Consider the following 19,191-nt stretch of genomic DNA (forward strand, 5'->3'; position numbering starts at 1 on the left):
AAAATAAATTCTTGCATTGGCCTGTCCAAAATGGATATCTTATTCTACATCTTGAGGCTCTCTCATCTCTGACAGGAAATGAGGAACATGCTTCATCATTGGTTCTTTGGTCATTGCATTGATCATAGTTCTTAGGTCTATAAGATTGTTTTTATAGTGTTCTTGCTATTGTGTAAATTTTTCTGCTTCACTGTGTACCAATGTATACAGTTCTCAGTTTTCTCTTTAACTGCCTTTTTTTTTTAAACCATTTCTTATAGTATAATAGTATTCCATTACATTCATGTACTGGAATTTGTTCAACCATTCTCTTCTTGATAGACACCACCCAAATTTGCTACCACAAAAAAGCTGTTACAAATTTTTGTTGTTCCTTTTTCTTTTTTATTTCTTTGAGGCATAGGTCTACTATTGATATTGCTTCATCAAAGGGTATATATACAGTTAAATAATTTTTTGGACATAGTTATTGCTTTCTAGAATCCAGTTCACAGCTCTCTAACAGTGCATTACTGTGCCTCTCCTCTCCTCTGTGCCATAGCCTCTCCATTATTTGGCATTTTTCTTTTTTTGTTAACTTTGCTAATTTGATGAGTGGAACCTCTAAAATTGCTTTAATTTGTATTTTCTAGTTATTTGTGATTTGGAGCATTTTTCATATGACTGTTAATAGTTTAAATTCCTTCTTTGAGAATTGATCATTCATATCTTTTGACCATTCATCAATTGGGGAATAGCTCTTATTCATATAAATTTTGAATCATTTCCTTAAATATCTTGGAAATAAAGTCTTTGTAATTTGTTCATCCATCCATCCATGTATATATGTATTTATTTGGAAGCACTTTGTTGCTTATGATAATCTACAAAAGGTGAGTTTTAAGCTCCCTTTTATGTTTTCCTCTCTCAGAAAGACTGACCTGAACTATTAACATTGTATTAACATACCATCCTTGGCTGGGGTAGGATTATAAACATTTTATTCAGTGCAAATTACTGTAAAATTCTTGATGTTTCAATTCTGTGAGATCCTCAGCCTTATTTTATAAATCGATAATGCTATTTTCATTTCTCATGTCCCAGTCACCTTGTTAAACTTGATATATTTTTCACTTCTTAACTTGATAGCCATATTCAACTTTCCTGTCTTTATTTCAACAACTTGACAAATAGCCCTCCTCACCACCTTCTTAATTTCTTTTACTCATTTGTTTTTGCTTTTTGGTTTACACTTCCTTTTTAAAAAGTTAAGATTACCTGATGATTGAGTTTTCCTTCAGTTTGAGCCCTTCTTTATTTAGCCCAAGTTGTACTCCTTCAACTCATTCCACATAACTATAATTTTCTTTTTATTCAGCTCAGCTCCTTTTTCCTTTGGATGTAAGCCATACAACCCTCCTTTGTGAAGTAAAAAAAAAACAATTTGCCAATTTGCCCACTTGACATCTCCAATTGAGTGCCCCATAGGAATCTTAAACTCAAGCATGTTCACAGTGGAAAATTACTTTTTCTCTAAAATCTTTATCCTGCCCCAAACATCCTTATATGTGTTGAGAGAATGCTATCATCCCTTCAGTTTCTCAGGTTCATAACTTTGGGATCATTTGAATTTTTCTTCTCTTTCATCTCCAGGATATAGTGGATAGGAGAATGTTGGACTTGTAGTCCTCTCTGATACTTGACTAGTTGTGTGACCCCAGGCTAATCACATAGCTCTTTTGAGCATCAATTTTTTTGTCATGCTTAAAATGAAAGAAGAGGACTCGGTTGGCTTTAAGCTCCATTTCACCCCTAAATTTATTGTCCTATGGCCCTCTACATCTAGTCAGTTCAGTATTGTCGATGTTACTTCCATGACATTTTTTGACTTTTCCCCTTCCTGCTTCTTGCTTCAGGCCCTCTTCATTCATCTATATTTTTGTAATCTCTTTTTTGGTCTACCTGTTTCCATCTTCTTCCCCTTTAATCCATCTTCCAAATAGCTGCCAAAATAATAGTATTATGTCTTATCATTTCTTTCATTTATCTGCTCTAAGATAGTGAGCTGTTTTGCTTTCTATCACCTTTTGAATAACATACAAAATCTTTTCTCCAGCATAGAAAACTTTTGAAATATGACTCCAAACTATCTTTCTGATTCTGTGGCATCTTTATGTAGTCAGCATTTTAGTCACATTAGCTGTTTCTTGTGTATTTACATAATTCCATGCATGCTATGAATTCACTTTTTTTCATCTCCGCTTCTCACATTTCCTTGGAAACTTAGCTAAGGTTCTACCTCTCTGTGAAGTCTTGCTTAATGTTTTCTTTCTTCCCAATTATTTTTTGTTTCCCTATCTATATTCATGTTGGATCCTCCAGTAGAATATAAATTCCTTAAGGGAGGAGACTTGTGTTGTTTTTTCTTTTGTCTTTGAAGTTTATTCCCATAGTTTAGCAAAATGTGACATATTAATAGGGTGCATGATAAATGTTTCTCAAATTTATGCAGAGTAGGAAATATTTCACATTCTTTTAGCTCATGTCTTAGATCATATTCCAGGCTATTGCTCAGAGTAGATGTTTAAAAAGTATTGGTCAGATTGAGTTAAATTATATTAAAGTATAAAGTGATTTCAATATTATCTTTCAAAAGCGTAATGAGATAATTTGAAATTTTTTGAATTAAAATAGAATTAAAACATTGCAAATGGTATTAATTTTTAGCAACTACTATGCCAACTAAAAAAATGCTAAAGTGAATAACTTTCTACAGAATTTACAAAATTGATAATAGATTTTTCTGAAAAGCTAGTGGAATTATAATAAAATATTCTTGGTTTTACTGTAGAACTAAATTTTCTTTGTGATAATTGACCTCATGTGTTGTTAGGGATCTATTGCAACAGCTCCTATTTCTAGGAATGAGGAATTCCTTACTCCCTTGACTTAAAACCTTTACTCTTCAAGGGAGCATGACAGACTTTAGTTTTACAAGTCTTTATTAAATGTGCAAAGCACTTTGTTAGGCACTGGGGAAAGAGCAAAAAGAAGCTCGTGTAGTTCTCCAGGAGCTTCCTCACTCTGTTTCTTTGATGAGATGGTTTTCCAAAGGCCCTAATTTTTCTTCTGCAGTCTCTTAAACAAGGACGTAACAACTCATAGGTTGTTGACATTCAGTTCTTAGTCAGCATTGTTGCTCTGAATCAGGAGTACTTGCTACTACAAGGCTCTTTTTGGTGGGAGTAGAAGACAGGCTGCTTAGCTCCCCCAAATTCTCCAACATTACCTTTATCTAGTTTGCTCTTCTTTTTTCTATTTTTTTTTCTTCTACTGTACTACAGATGATGTACAGTTTGAGTATCAACTGTGTTCTACAAAATTGGACTTTACTCAATATTTTTGCTTGTTTAGAATCTAAGACCCTCACTTACTCTGAGGATCACTGTTAAACTAATTTGAGGGAGTTTATGAGTCTATGCTTTTTGAAGACTGAATATTATTGCCATTTTCTTAAAAAAAACCTTTCAGCTTAGTCTCAATTTCTATAAAAATTATTTTTGAGAGAAAAGTATTTGTTAGTTTGTATTCCCTCCCAAATAAACCAGTAATTTAAAAAATTGTTCTTATGAAGTTGTTGACTAGATTTAATTTTGTGTGTAATTTTGAGTTTTCTGTGTTTTCCTGGACTATTAAATTTTTATTGGGATAATTTGTAGTCTGAATGTTTGAATGTGAATTAAAGCAGTTTTTTTCAACATTTTATCTCATATATTAGTGACATTGATCTTGTGGTATTTGGGAAATGGGAGAATTTACCCCTATGGACCCTAGAAGAGGCTCTTCGAAAACATAAGGTTGCCGATGAGGATTCTGTGAAAGTGCTCGACAAAGCCACTGTAAGTTCCTCCTTCACTGGCTTGACTCCTTTGGATCCCCTTGAGACTCAAGAGGTACCCCTGATTCTCGGAGTATAGAGCCTCTCGGCAGCAATTCCCATGGTGATAATAAAGTGTTTTAATAATGAATACAGTAAGTGTCAGTAGTTATAATCCACATAAAGGGATCTTGAGACCCAGAATTTTGAGAAGTTCTTGAATTTAAACAATTCAAGATGGTAGTATATAAATTAATGTTTAAACATATGTATATATGAACTATATATAATAATAATCTCACCTTGTTTTAAAATGTTGTGTATTAACTGAAGTTTTTTAAAAACCATCTTGTATTGTAAATGCAGAAGTGATAATACTTTAAAAAACAAAACAAAAAACTTCAAATGAAATTCTCTTGTAATATACATAATAAGTTATCTCCCTTAGAAAACCGAGTTTTCTGAAAACCAGACACATCTGCAATTTTTCTTCCTAGGGAGCTTTTAGTTCAGAAATTACTAAGCAATTGTAGTCAAGCTTCTTTGCCCTGAATATCATGTAATTGATGGGGCAAAAAAGAGGGGGACTGTGGAATCTTTCAACTATCGAATATTTGGAAATAAATGCTCAGGTATTAGTTTCATTTTATTCCACTTTTCATTAATGAAATTTTCATTCATTTTCATATATCTCTTGCTCTAGGTTGTCTTTTAAGTTGTTTTAATATAGTATTCTGTTTCCCAAGTAATAGAAATGAGATGTTTCTTATGGCTTCAATATGAAGTTTCTTTCTTTTTTTATTTATTTTTTAACCTTTACTTTGTGTCTTGGAATCAATACTGTGTATTGGCTCCAAGGCAGAAGAGTGGTAAGGGCTAGGCAATGGGGGTTAAGTGACTTGCCCAGGGTCACACAGCTGGGAAGTATCTGAGGCCAGATTTGAACCTAGGACCTCCCATCTCTAGGTCTGACTCTTAATCCACTGAGCCACCCAGCTGTCCCCCAATATGAAGTTTCTGATTGCATTGAAAACATCCAATTTGTTTTCTTACTGGCACCATCTCAGTAATATGAAAAATAAAAAGCTCCTTGCTCATAGTAGGTGCATAAAGTGACCTGACAATGAATTAGAAGCATAATGGTCTCAAGATGGGAAAGTTCACAAAAGCTTCTACTGTGAATCTCTGTTTTTAAAGCATGAATTACTATGAGAATTAAATACTCTGTTCTGCAAGAATCCTTTCTCTACTCTAATTCCTATTTATCCTGTGTATTATTTGTTCATACTTGTTTGTTTGCTTGCTCCCCCCTTAGATTGTGGACTTCCTGGGCACTAATTATTTGTTATTTAGCACAGGGCCTGGCACATAGTGGATATTTGATAAATGCTTATTGACTGGCAAAAGATTGAAACATAAACTGAGGAAAAAGACTACTTGGGATGAATATTTAGTATCTGTAATTTGTAAATTATAATATAAATTGACCTAACAAAAAAATTTTGTCAGTGTTTACAGTCATCTAAGCTTTAACTCCATTGTTCTGTTTTTCTCCATCACTACAAGCTCAACTACTTAATTACACTTTTATGTCTCTCTAGGTACCCATTATTAAGCTAACAGATTCTTTCACTGAAGTAAAAGTTGATATCAGCTTTAATGTACAGAATGGAGTGAAAGCCGCCCAGCTTATCAAAGATTTTACCAAGGTTAGAGAATATTTTTGGGAATATGAGCTCAGAAAATTGCATTTGATTTTAGTGTACTTCATAGTGAAGATGTGCCAAAAATGTAATTAAAAAAATATTCTATTATGGTACTTGCCAAAAGTAATTTTGTTATCTATTTATGTTCAATACTGAAACTGTTAACTCATAAGGATCTTGCTGCCAAACTATCCTAAGTTTATAGATGATCATAATAAACTCCAATATCTCCCTTCTCTAATTAGTTCTCTAAACAGTTCCACAATGTCATGTCATTCCCCTGCTCAAGAAGCTTCATTGAATCCCTATTACTTCTAGGATAAAAACCTGTAACAATCTATTCTCACTCTATCTTTTCAAACATATTTCATATTACTTCTCACACTCTCTACATTCTTTCCAAATAGGCCTACTCTCTGTTCCCCTTAGAAGATATTTCTTCTCTTAAATCCTAGGTTTTCTGCATAAGCTATTCATCCTTTTTGGAATGTTCTCCCTCCTCATTTCTGCCTCTTGGAATCTTCAGCTTATATGAAGGTTTAGATTGTGTCATGTCTTAGAGGATAGATATCTTTTGTGATAGTCCCTGTCCCTAGATTTCAGTGTCATCTTCCAATTAAAATTACTTTGTATTTATTTATTTTTATACTTTATATTTACTTTTGTATAAATTAGTTTCCCCTGAGAAGTAGATAGATGCTCCTCAAGAGTAGAGACTCTTGTTTTTTCTTGTATTTTTGTTACATCATTATATCTCATCTTTTAGCAAATAGTAAGTACTTAAATCAATTCTTGTTAAATGAATGGACAAATTAATAATTTGTTAACATTGATTCCCTCTTGATGTGGGAAATGAGTTGGAAGTGGCCTCAAAGGATTTTTCTGCTTATTCCCTTGCTTTCATGGAGGTGGATGCTTTTGGATGGTATCCATTTGTTATATATCGTTTTTTATGATTTACAAAGTGATGCTTTATTCCCATTTTACTGAAGACACTGAGTTAGAGAAATTGATTTTTACCCACATTCACAATAAAAATAAAATGTCATATGTGGTACTGAAACCTAGGACTTCTTATACCAAATTCCATATTTTTTTTTGAATATTACTAATCTATTCCAAAATTTAATTCCCCAAGTATAAGACATTATTCATGTATTTCAGTTAAATTTCTTGTGATAGCCTGAGCCCATTTTCCTTGGTTCTTTTCAGAGAAGAATTTGTTATTATCCTCTTCTTAGCCTTGATGTGTTTTATGTACTTCATGTCATTGAAGTTATCCAAACTTCAGGCTCTTCTTCTCCATTGGCATTCAGCATTTCTTTAAAAACACTTTCTATTAATCCTTTTATGTTTCTATAGATTCTTTTTGCAATTCAGGGTAGCTAAATCTGGTTTGCCCATTGAGTGCAACTTATTTAAAATTTTTAGTATATCATAATTGACAAAAATTCTGGGATTGTCTGATTGACTATAATCTAAGTGAAAGCAGTTTCTTGAAACTTTCCCAATTTAGTGTTTTGGAATGCTTATAAATGTACTTTTCTTGTGTTGTTTATGCTTAACTAAAAGTATGTCTTCAAGTAATGATGTTATCAAATAAGAATCCCCAAATAGAATGCACTTAACTTATGTTCTCTGTAATGTATATTGAAATACCTCCTCTAAAAATTATGTCTAATGAGAAAAATCTTGGTTATATATAACTTTAAAACTAACGTAAAATTCTCTGCTTAAATCATTTTACCAAAGTTTTCCATGGAGTGCCAAGCAGAGAATATTTCAATAGTAGATACTTTTACATGTAATTATTTGAATGATTAAGTCTACTTTGTTCTTTGGTCATTCCTAAGGTTCTTAACCAGGAATTAATGAAAATAAAACTTTACTATTTTTTTTCCAGAAATATCCTGTATTACCCTACCTGGTTTTAGTATTGAAACAGTTCTTATTACAGAGAGACCTTAATGAAGTGTTCACAGGTGGAATTGGTTCTTATAGTCTCTTTTTAATGGCAGTCAGTTTTCTGCAGGTAAGTAATATGGAACCTAATATACCATTATAGATTATTATTTCATACATACTCAATTTAAAAAAATTAAATTCTAATTAGTTGTTAAACCACTCCAGGTGGCACAAGCATTTAAATGAGCATTTAAAAATATATGTTTTTTAGTGAATCATAGGTTTAGTAAATCATAGTAAATACTGAGAAGAAAGATTTTCTTGTAAGACTTCTATTTTTAGTCCCATATCAATTTTTATGTATATGTTTTAATAGAAGAAGTGTAGTATTTCTTGTTTCTTAGATGCCAAGGAAGAATTACTAAAACTTATTCTTTTTTTCTTCTGTCCAGCTGCATCCCAGGGAAGATGCTTGCATACCCAATACCAACTATGGTGTTCTCTTAATAGAATTTTTTGAGTTGTATGGACGTCACTTCAATTATCTAAAGACTGGCATCCGGATAAAGGATGGTGGTTCATATGTGGCCAAAGATGAAGTGCAGAAAAATATGCTGGATGGCTATCGGCCGTCAATGCTGTATATTGAAGACCCGCTACAGCCAGGTATTAATGTTAAGTTAGATCTGTGGAAACCCATAGAAAGCAAGTTGTATAGTCAGTTTATTATAGCTTGAAATAGCTTACTTTTACAGGCAAACCAAGAGAATTACTTCCATATAAGTTTGGAGAAAATCTTCGATTCACCTTTGTCATTCAAAAAGAAGCATTCATTATGTGATATAGATGGTGTATAGTACAGTTTGGTAATTTGTTTTCTGAGCCCTAAGTATCTTCCATTGCATGTAACAAGATTTCAACTAGGACTTTGATATTTATATCTTTAACGTATAATTAGTTTGAAGATAGTTAATGGTAATGAGAATTGCAGCTATATAGCTGAATCACTCTGTGATTAATGGATTTGTGGAGATAATTTTGTCCTCATGCTATAATTTCCATTTAGCTCTTTTTGCCTTATTTGATTTAGCATTATCTTGAAAAGTACCAATAAAGTAACTTTTCCCATAGATTTTGGGTATTATATTTATGTCTTAGTTTGGTATTGGTCATCATTTGAAAAGTTTAGTCTCTCTCTCCCTCTCCCTCTTCCTCTCCTTCTCCCTTTCTCCTTCCCCCTCTCCTTCTCCTCCCTTTCTCCTTCCCCCTCTCCCTCCTTCTTCTTCTTTTCCCTCTCCCTCCCTCCCTAGGACCTCTTGTCTCTAGGCTTGGCTCTCAATTCACAGAGCCACCCACTTATTATTATTATTTGTGTTATATAATCCTTTTTGGCAAAGCTACATTTAATACCTAAAAAATACCTTAAAAATAAGCACTAGATATGTGATAGATATATTCAGAGATTTGGTATATAATCATCTTAAAAAATATGTGGCCGAAGTTTTGTATGTAGTTCTAGTACTGGTTTATATACTATAGTATAAAATATAATTTCAAATCAAATAAACTTTACTACATTTATGTATGCATTTGTTTTTAAGGTAATGATGTTGGGAGGAGTTCGTATGGTGCCATGCAAGTGAAACAGGCCTTTGATTATGCATATGTTGTTTTGAGTCATGCAGTATCACCAATAGCAAAGTACTATCCCAACAACGAAACTGAAAGGTAAAAGTTTAACTAAAATGAGTAGATCAAATCAAGTCCTGAGTTCTGTGTTTTTATATTCTAATATGTTCTTTTTTAAACATTTGAAGCATTTTAGGTAGAATAATTAGAGTGACAGATGAAGTGGCTACCTATAGAGATTGGATATCAAAGCAGTGGGGCTTGCAGAATAGACCTGAACCTTCATGCAATGGTAAGATTATCTGATATTTATTTAATCTTACATGGACTTTTATACACTGTGCATATTTATGGGAAGAAACGTTTTCCAATTTCTTACCACTCTTTCAGGAAACGGTGTTACCTTGATAGTAGATAATCAGCAGTTAGATAAGTGTAACAATAATCTATCTGAAGAGAATGAATCCCTGGGAAAATGTAGAAGTAAAACTTCGGAATCTCTTAGTAAACACTCTTCAAACTCTTCATCAGGTCCAGTGTCTTCCTCTTCTGCCACGCAGTCCAGTTCTAGTGATGTTGTAAGTATAAATATTTTAAAATAAATCTGTTTTGGAATTAGAAGTTTTTCTGGTATATTAACCATCTGAAAATTTTAAAGTTAGTTCATTTTTTGATTACTGAATATCTAGATGTTTTAATTATTAAATTATTTTATATATTACTTATTAGTGATCCACTTATTTAATACTTTATGACAATTAAGTTTGAAGTTACTTAAGTGAGATACAAACTTTTACTAATTACCAAGTATTTAAGCTTTACATAGGATATGTTATATAAAAATACTACTATAAGTAAAGCAAAATTAATGAAATTTCCATTAACTAAAAATGAGCTAGTCATCAAATGATAGTGATATTGTTTGTGTATATTTAGATATATAAATATGTTTATATATCTTTATCTATACCTCTCTATGCATACTACAGATCTGTTAGCATGTTTTTGGTTCACTGAAGTTTTATGAAACACAGAAGTGCTTCTTCACTCAGCATGAAGTTAGAGAAGCTTTTGAGAGAAAGCAGAGCAGCCATAAGACAGAAAAATTAGGGATTGTGTAAACCTGTGACCACCAAAAGAAGATAAAAAGAGACCGTAGTTGCACAGAAACCAGATGTATATATTGAGACAGTGATATTGGGCCCATATATATTGAAGTAGATGCTAATAGGTTTAAACAACTGAAAATTTTTAAATTTGAGAATGTCCAAATAGTAAGGAGCCTTAGTTATTAATTATCTAGTTAAACCACATAATTTTATATATGATAAATCTGGGGTCCAAAGAGAAGAAATTTGTCTTAAGCCATATTGGTAGTGTTTGAGTCAGAAGGAGAACTCAGGTCTCCTCAGAGGCAGCATGGTGTAGTGACTGTATGTGGAGTCAGGAATACTGGGTTTAAATCCTGCTTCTTGATACTTCCTAACTCTATGATCATGGACAAGTAACTTAGATTTGAATAAGTTTAGTTTTCCATTGTTAAATAAGGAGGCTGTATTAGAGAAATGTCCTATAAGGATTCTTCTAGCTTTAAATCTTTGATCCTAATTTTTAGTCCATTCTTCATCATGTTACAGCATGCTGTTGTGTAAGTGTAAATTTAAAAAAAAATGACAGTACTGACTTGAAGGGCTATTTGAGGGGAAACAATGTGAAACTAAGCATTGATAGGATTTTAATCATTTGAAAATGAATAGGAGAAATAAGCAGAGCCAGAAAAACATTGTACTCAGTAATAGCAATATTGTGGAATAATCAAATGTGGTGGACTTGGATCCTAACAGCAATACAATGATCTAGAACAATTCTGAGGGTCTTATAAAAAATGAATACTATCCACTTCCAGAGAAAGAACTATTGGAGTAGGAATGCGGATGAGAGCATGTGATTTATCACTTGTTTATTTGGGCATATGCTTTGGGGTTTTGGGTTTTATAAGATTATTCATTTACAAAAATGAATAATATGGAAATATGGTTCATGTGATAATACATGTATAACCTAGATTAAATTGCTTGCCAGCTCTTGGAGAGAGGAAGAAGAAGGGAGGGAGCCAATTTGGATCATATAACTTTGGAAAACTTATGTGGAAATTTAAAAAATAAGTAAAGAGGACAAAAATTAATAGGAGCCCTTTTATTACTTATAAGTACCTTAAACTCAGTAGTTAAATCTAGAGGAAAATTAATTCTGTTAAAAAAGCAAAACCCAAACCTTGTCTTTTCTATAATTCTTTCTTAGAAATCTGTAATATATCTTTTAAAACCTTTAACTTCCATTTTAGAATCAATATACTGTGTATTGTTTCTAAAGTGGAAGAGCAGAGCAGTAAGGACTAGGTAACTAGCTAGGAAATATCTGAGGTCAAATTTGAACCCAGGACCCTCCCCTCTTTAGGTTTGGTTCTCAGTCCCCTGAACCACCTATCCATCCTCACTCTCAAGTTTTAAAAGGATTAATTTAGTCAAAAGGGCATTTGTTGTTGAGATAATTGTTTTGACATTTTCCTTTGAATTCTGTACATTTTAAATATTGCATAGTCTGATTAGTATGTGATTTATATTAAGGATTCTGATGCAACACCATGCAAAACATCTAAGCAGCTGATTTGTCGTCAGTCTACTGTGAACAGAGTGGGATCACAAGAAGTATCTTTGGAATCCTCCCAATCAGGAGGGAAAATACAAAACAACCAACCTCCTAATTCAGCCAATAGCACTAACAAATCTCAGGTGTGTGGAATTTCTCTTTAAAATTATTATTCCTCTTTAATGCAAAATAATTTTGAAGGAATATATTAATGTTAAATGTGAATGACTTAAATAATAACCTATTTAAAGAAAATTATTAGTCTGGGAATACATTTGTTTTATCTTAATATAGGAAATTCCACAGAATAATGGGTACCTAATAAGACTCTTCCTAATAATAGAGCTCTTTTCTAATCAATACAACTTATCCTAAATCTAATAACTTAAATGGGCCCTTCATTTCTATGAAAAGGTTTATATAATACTTCTATAATAAAAAATTATAAATTTTTTATTTAAAAAAATAAAAAAATACTTCTATAATAAAAAAATTAAAAAAAAAACCCTAATAATACTAATAATTAGCAATGCTAATTACCTTAAGTGTTTTTTCATGGTTCCATAACATGGTTTATACATAATCTCTTGGGTACTTTGGAATTTTATATGTTGTTGATATGAAGCACTCTGTTTGAGTGCTGAGCTCTGAATGGAACAGATGATTGTTAGCCAAGAGTGATTGATTAATGTTACCTTTGACTTTTTCAGAACCCCAAACTTCAAGCCTTTTAGTTGTCTAAAAATTGCTATGTGTCCATGAACAAAGAATCAGAATTTTTAAAAAATGTTTTCTATATATTGTAACATGACAACAAGGAGAAATTATTGTCATCAAGGAAAAGCAGTTGACAAAGGAAATAGCAAACTATAAAATTAGGCACAAGAGGTAAAAGCATAGAAGTGCTCTTAACATCTCATGTTACATTACAGTACAATAAAAAACCCTAATTCCAAAGACTCATTAAAAATGATTGTTATTCTCTCTGTATTTTCTGAAGAAGATAGGGAAGTATATTTTAGAAAGTGCCATAAAAATTATTTTTGAAAACCCTGGCTGGGCTTGGTGGCATATCCCTGTAATCCCTGCTGTTAGCAGAAGCTGAAGCTGGTGGCATGCCTAGCATTAGGAATTCTGAGCTACCAAACTAAATCTGAGGACAATATGATGAGATCCTGAGAGTGACTGTCAGGCTGCCTAAGGGAGGGGTGAACCAACCCAGGTCAAGAACAATTTCAAAAGTTTGGTCAACCATAACTTTTTGTTTTTGTAGATGCTTTGGTTCTTAATCTACCATTATTTCTGAATATAATTCTTCCTTAGCATCTTCCCAACTAGAGAAATTATATTTTAGAAGATTGAGGAGAAAAAATGCAGTTTAACAAAATTAATCAAATATTGACCCTTATGTGACACGACAGCATTTCGCATCTAGTACTCCATCTTTCCCTCTCTCCTTTGACAGATACAATATAGGGAGGAATACACAATATAATTTAAATCTCATATTTTTTCCCCTTTGCTATTGTGACATGATCCTCTACTGTTAACATGTAGTCATGGAGGAATTTTAATATTAGCACAAGTAGAATATTACTAGGAAGGAAAGAAGATCTTGCATATAAATGAATAAAAATGATCATATAAAGCCCTTAAAAGGTAGCTGTAACTGATTTTGTGTTACCTATCACAATGTGGAGGAATACCTACATTTCTGTGAAGATTGGCTTCAGTAGCACAAGTAGCAGTTTAAAAAAAAGTTCTGTATGTCTATAGGCCTTGAATTAAATTTGTTATTTATGTGAAGTGCTTCTACAGTAATGATTAGACATTGAAAATTTAAATACGTCAAATTAATGTAATATTAAGTGATCACTATTATAGCATCTTATAATTATGTTTAAATCTTTCTGAAGACTTAGCAACTCTCAAAATGTTTTTAATAATGATACTGATCGTTACTATTTAAACATGTTTGGTGGTTAGGTCTATTTTCTGATTTAATGTAGAATATTGATGATTTTTTTTTCCTTTCTGCAGCATGGATCAGCAAGGTTATTTCGTTCTTCCAGCAAAGGCTTCCAAGGTACAACTCCAACAAGCCATGGCCCCTTGATGACAAACAAACAGCATCAAGGCAAATCAAATAATCAGTATTACCATGGCAAAAAGAGGAGGCACAAGAGGGACGCAGCCCTTTCAGACCTTTGTAGATAGTTCCCAATCTTTTGATTGACTGTTCTTCTGTGTGCAATGATCTCATGCTACAGGATAGTTTGATAGCAACTCCTGGGATTCATTCAGGAGCTTCAGACTGTTCAGACGTTGATTAGCAACTGCATTTTTTTCCCAGCTCGCCACGGAATGGATCATGAAGACTGACAACTACAAAAACAAAAAGGAAAAAAAAAGGCTGCTCATTTGATAAGTCATATGCTATACAACAGGGTCATTTTAAGATTTAAAAGCTTGAATGTAAAATAAATATATATCCCATCAGCTTTATGCTGAATTGTAGGGGTAGTATTCAGTGTGTGTAGGGGGTGGTATAAACAAAAACTAAAAGTTTAAAAGGAGGGGGGAAGGAGAAAAAATGTATTTTGTGGGGAAACAGATTTAAAAGGTGAAAGTGATTTGTGCATGATTTTTTTTATTATTTTTGCATATATTTACCATTTTATTGTGTGTATATATAGAAGACCATATTATAGGAAATTGACATTTGTAATAGTGGATTTGTTAATACTTTTTACATAACATTACTGTTTAAATTGTAAACAGAATTTTCTCAGGATTAGTTTGAAAAATAATCTGAATTGTCATCTTAACATCCATATATAGGAACGTGATTAGTTCTGTTATTCAGAATTTGTTTTCCTCAGCATTGAAATGAATTAATAGAACACTTGTGACCTGCTGCAAAAGTTTTTCCTCTAAAAAGAAAAGATTTATGGTGGCAAATGAAGTTTATTTTATTTTGTAAAATGTGTACTATGTATTTTTGTGTAAACACTGAAAAAACTATATAGTCATCTCTGATAATGAACTCGCAACTGTTTTCTATAGTGCCGTCGTCTTTGGCATTGGGCAATTACACTACTTTGTTTTTCTTTGCAGTCTTTTTTTTTCTTCCTAAAAAGGAAAAAAAAAGCCACCTGAATGTTGTCCATTCTTGTTGCAGTAAAAAACAAAAAACAAAAACAAAAAAAAAACACCTCAGCTCGAGTTCTACAAACATTTGCATGCTGGCTTCTTTAACCTCTGTGCTCGCGTGTACTTGTTTTCTCATTCTTTATTCTTTTTTAAATTCATGCTAAACTTCTGTGGGAGAGAATAACTGTTTAAGCTTTAATGAAATCATACTTATAAAACTATTTTCTTATACTCCACTTTATGCTTTTGGTATTGTTTATCTTTCAAAATTAAATGGTCTTTGATAATGGACGTATTTCGTATTGCCTTATTAAGACCAAACACTTCTTGTCATCCCATTCTTTATCCTGCCCTTTCACTGAATTGTTACCTTTAATTAAAACTTTTTTAAACATTGGTTTGTTTTAATCATACTGTAAATTTAGGTGGTGGTCAGTTGAATGCCTTGAGTGCAAATGAGATGTAAAATTCTGTTATTCACCACATGTTGAGTTTGAAACTGAGTTGGGGAAAATTGAACATAATAGAATATGAAGTGGCATTCATGGAAATGCTTCCTTGGAAGGGAAAAGCGCTCTATGTTCATCGTCAATGTGTATGGCTCTGTTAAATGAAGCCATTCCTGAGATGAGGAGCTTTTATATGCATATATATGTGTATATATGTATGCATATCATATATGTGTGTATGTACATGCATATATACATACATATACACACACACATATATATAGGCTTAAAATTTTTTCTTTTATATACAGTTAAAAAATACCAGACCAACCAGACAGTAATGGACACTATTAGTGCAACAACTTTTTAAATAAAATAATGCTAAAATATGACCAAAACCAATGTCATCACTGAAATCAATATTTCAATATGTTAGTGTTTTACTTCAAAAAGGAAACATAGGTTCCAAAAGATGGAAACTCATAAATAACACTTACCTTGTATAAACAGTATAAGAGTTTTAAATATGATGTTAATTTGACAATGTTTTACATTTTAGATTCACATTTTGTTCAGATCAACTAATTTTTATCAACAAGATGTTGAGCTTTTGTTTATAGATTCTAGTTCAAGTCATACCACATTATGCATAATCACAGTATTTATTTTGTTTTTTTTTTTAGATTATTGTGAATGTGTAGACTTTTGTTTACTGCTTAGGGAGAAATTATTTATAAATTATATAATCCAGTATTAGCTGCTATTAGCAAACTGTTTCAGATATATAAAACTTGCAAAGATCTGTGTTGCATTGGCCACACTGACTTTTTTTTGTTGTTGTTTTGTTTTTGTGTTTTAAAGAATCACCCTCATTGTTGAAAGCAAATGTACTCTTAGGGTGCAGGTATTAGTGTTTCAATAAGCATGTGATTATTTTAAGGTGGTGGTAGCGGGAAGATAATCTTGATTCCATTGGGAATCTTAGGTTTGCCTCAATTTATGGTTTTCATAAATTTATTGGAAAAATCGCTTTTCCTGGACTGCTCAAGTTTCTTTTTGGTAAACAGTATCTTTCTAAAAGACAAAAAAAAAAGCATGAAGGAAAAATTGAGGTGTGTGTTACATTTCCTCAAATGACCAGCATTGTATTCGTAAATACTGTATATCTTGCAAATCTTTATTTAAATAGGACAGTTGAACTGTTCATTTTTCAATCTGAAGTAAAATACTTTCAAGAACTTTTAGTTTGCCTGCTCATTTGTCTTGTACATTTCATCTCTGTATTTGACTCCCGTCTAATTCCTTTTGAGTTTCAATATTTTGTGACCGAAAAATAAATGTTTCATCTAAATATTATAGTTCATCAACATCCTTGAAACATTTTCCTTTGCAGTATTATAGAACTGGATATTTACAAATTACTCCTTTCATGTCAAAGTTTATTTTTGTTGGTTGTATTTGTGCTTCATATGTGTCTAGCTGCTTTAAAAATTTTAATAGAAATGAGATAATGGTTCTTTGAATTGCTGATGCATCAAGAATTATAAATATAGATTCTGGATGATTATATTTTGATATTGCTTAAAGGCGATTTATACACTTTAAAAAAAATCAGTTAAAGTGTCAATATTTGCAAAGGATGAAGAGACCAGGTGTTCTGCTTTGGAGAGATATATTGCATTTGGTTTCTATCATAGGTGTTAGAATTATAAAACCTACTGGTTTTATGTCTCACTGTCTTTGAACCCTCCCACAGGGGGTTGAATGTCTATTTGTGCCTCTTGGATTTGTTTTATATTTGCTTGCTCCTCTGTGAGCTTGCTCCTGAGATTTAGGCTGTCATTTGCTTGGGCTCTACATTTCCTGAACCAAGTCTTCACAGTTCATCAGAGCAAAGCATGGGCAAGGAAGATTTCTTTTTACCCTTTCCTTTGGGGTTTTGTATCATAATGGGTTTTCTCACCCCCCCCCCACCCCCACCCCCAATCCCCGTCCCCACCAATGGTAAGTGTTATTCTTCCCTAAACTATGAATTAGTGTTTGGGTTATCAAGTTTTAAATTAAGCAGGGAAGAATGTGACCTGTAAATAGCAGAACCATAGTGCTGTGATTTGTTCTTTGCAATAGCCTTTATAACTAGGATGACCAGGGTAATTTTATTGATGTTGTGTTGAAATGTTCAGAAACCATCATTAATAGGTTTCTGCAAGTTTTGTTGAGATTTTTGTTATTTATGATGATATCCTGTTAATTGTTCGTTTTAAATTTGATCCACAATTGGAAATGTATGGTTGCCTTTGATTATAGCATGCTATTGATTTTTTAATCACTTTGATATTAACAAATAAGGGGAAAAATCAGTTACTACCTAGGAATGTTTCTAGGGAAATGGATATTTCTGAAATAAATTTTAGATAATTAGGGGCAGACTTTTTCTTCTAATTTCAAATTTCCAAACTGATAAATATGGTTAAAAAAAAAAACAGAAAAACTTGCTGTTTCCTCTCATTCACCAGCTCTGTAAACTGTGTATGAAGAGAAAGCAATGTTCTCCTGATTTGTTTATATAACAAGTACACCATTAGTCAGGATTTTATGAATGGCCGGAGCAAGTTTAATTGCATAGGAAAAAGTCAAATTAAATTTTTGCATTGCAGTTTTCGTCAGTGAAGTAATTTATTTAATGAAATATTTCAGTAATAATGTAGCATAAATATTGAAACAAATAATATTTGTATGATAAGTGTTTCATTGAAAATACTGTGTTTGCTTTTCCTCAGGTTCTAAACCTTTACTTTGAGATTTAGATCACTCTTCAGTCTGACAGAAATGGAAGTTTTGTGGAAAATAAGTGTTTAAAATTGTAATATGCTGTTTGATTTTTAACATATAACCAAGGAACAAGCCAGATTTCACTGTGAAAGTTATTTTACATGGTTAACAAACTTTGTTTCTCTATGATGTCTTTTTCTTATTAATAATATTAAATGTCTTTAATACTGTTGTCTGAGCTAGGTCTTCTAAGCTTTCAACTTACCTTCAAACCTCAAACAACAGATTAATTGAATTTTTCCTCCATCAGAGAGAGTGATCCAAGTATATAGGTTAAAACTGAATCAAACCTTGTTATTAGCAAGAAAGCCTTATTTTTATAGGCTGGTCTGAATAAAAGACCCATGGCCTAATATCAAACACTAAAAATTCTTTTAGTAATGTCTGATATTTTGTTTCTCCTGCCCTCCTTTTTAAAGCATTTTGGCTTTTAAGGTTTGTACTTTAAAGTGCGTGCCTTAGTATTGCTTAAAATGGCCCATGGTCCAATAACTGATCTAGAGCAATCAGAAGAACTAAATGCTAGTGACAATAGGATTCTTGCTGTTGTCACTTCTGCAAGCATGGGCTTGTCTGTAATCTGCTGAGAGAAGTTGTAGCTGTATGAATGAATCCCAAACAGGTACTTAATTGGGGTAGTGTGAAAACTATAGGTGTCCTCTTAATTTGTGTATCCAAGTCAAAGTTTCTATTTCAAGTGATTATCTGTGTATCTGTATTCATCTCAAGACCTAAAATGTCAAATAAAATCCTTGCAGATCCATAGCCTTTGCTACTTTTTGTTGAATCCGTTTCCATATGGTATATATAGGGGTGGGGGGAGGCATTACCAGATGCTGGATGCAAATTTTAAAAGAGTAGTTCTATTAATGTTCATTTTATTCCTTTGTCTTAAACATGCAGTTTTAAGTCTTTGTGGGTCGTTCCAAAGAATAAAGTATTGGAGTCTCACAAAATGGGAGGAGGGGACTTCACTAGGAAAAAAATATCTCTAAAGATAGCAATTTTTATT

At 32.4% G+C, this 19,191-nt stretch overlaps 1 protein-coding gene across 7 annotated transcripts in view; it reads left to right on the plus strand.

The window, feature by feature from the left end:
• Positions 1-19,191, plus strand: part of TENT4B (terminal nucleotidyltransferase 4B) — a 54,434-nt gene that overhangs the window by 34,270 nt on the left and 973 nt on the right. For 3 of the 7 annotated variants that reach the window (XM_056812272.1, XM_056812273.1, XM_056812270.1), the window contains 9 exons: positions 3,758-3,878; positions 5,458-5,565; positions 7,466-7,594; positions 7,920-8,133; positions 9,069-9,195; positions 9,285-9,388; positions 9,487-9,674; positions 11,724-11,888; positions 13,786-16,591. In XM_056812272.1, the coding sequence (XP_056668250.1) occupies positions 3,758-3,878; positions 5,458-5,565; positions 7,466-7,594; positions 7,920-8,133; positions 9,069-9,195; positions 9,285-9,388; positions 9,487-9,674; positions 11,724-11,888; positions 13,786-13,962 (1,333 nt within the window). In that variant the 3' untranslated portion in view covers positions 13,963-16,591. Of the gene's footprint in view, positions 1-3,757; positions 3,879-5,457; positions 5,566-7,465; positions 7,595-7,919; positions 8,134-9,068; positions 9,196-9,284; positions 9,389-9,486; positions 9,675-11,723; positions 11,889-13,785; positions 16,592-19,191 lie in introns of those variants that run through there. The other 4 variants (XM_056812275.1, XM_056812276.1, XM_056812271.1 and 1 more) reach the window with 4 other exon arrangements.

This window comes from Monodelphis domestica, chromosome 1 (assembly GCF_027887165.1).
Source record: "Monodelphis domestica isolate mMonDom1 chromosome 1, mMonDom1.pri, whole genome shotgun sequence".
In the NCBI taxonomy this organism is placed as follows: domain Eukaryota; kingdom Metazoa; phylum Chordata; class Mammalia; order Didelphimorphia; family Didelphidae; genus Monodelphis; species Monodelphis domestica.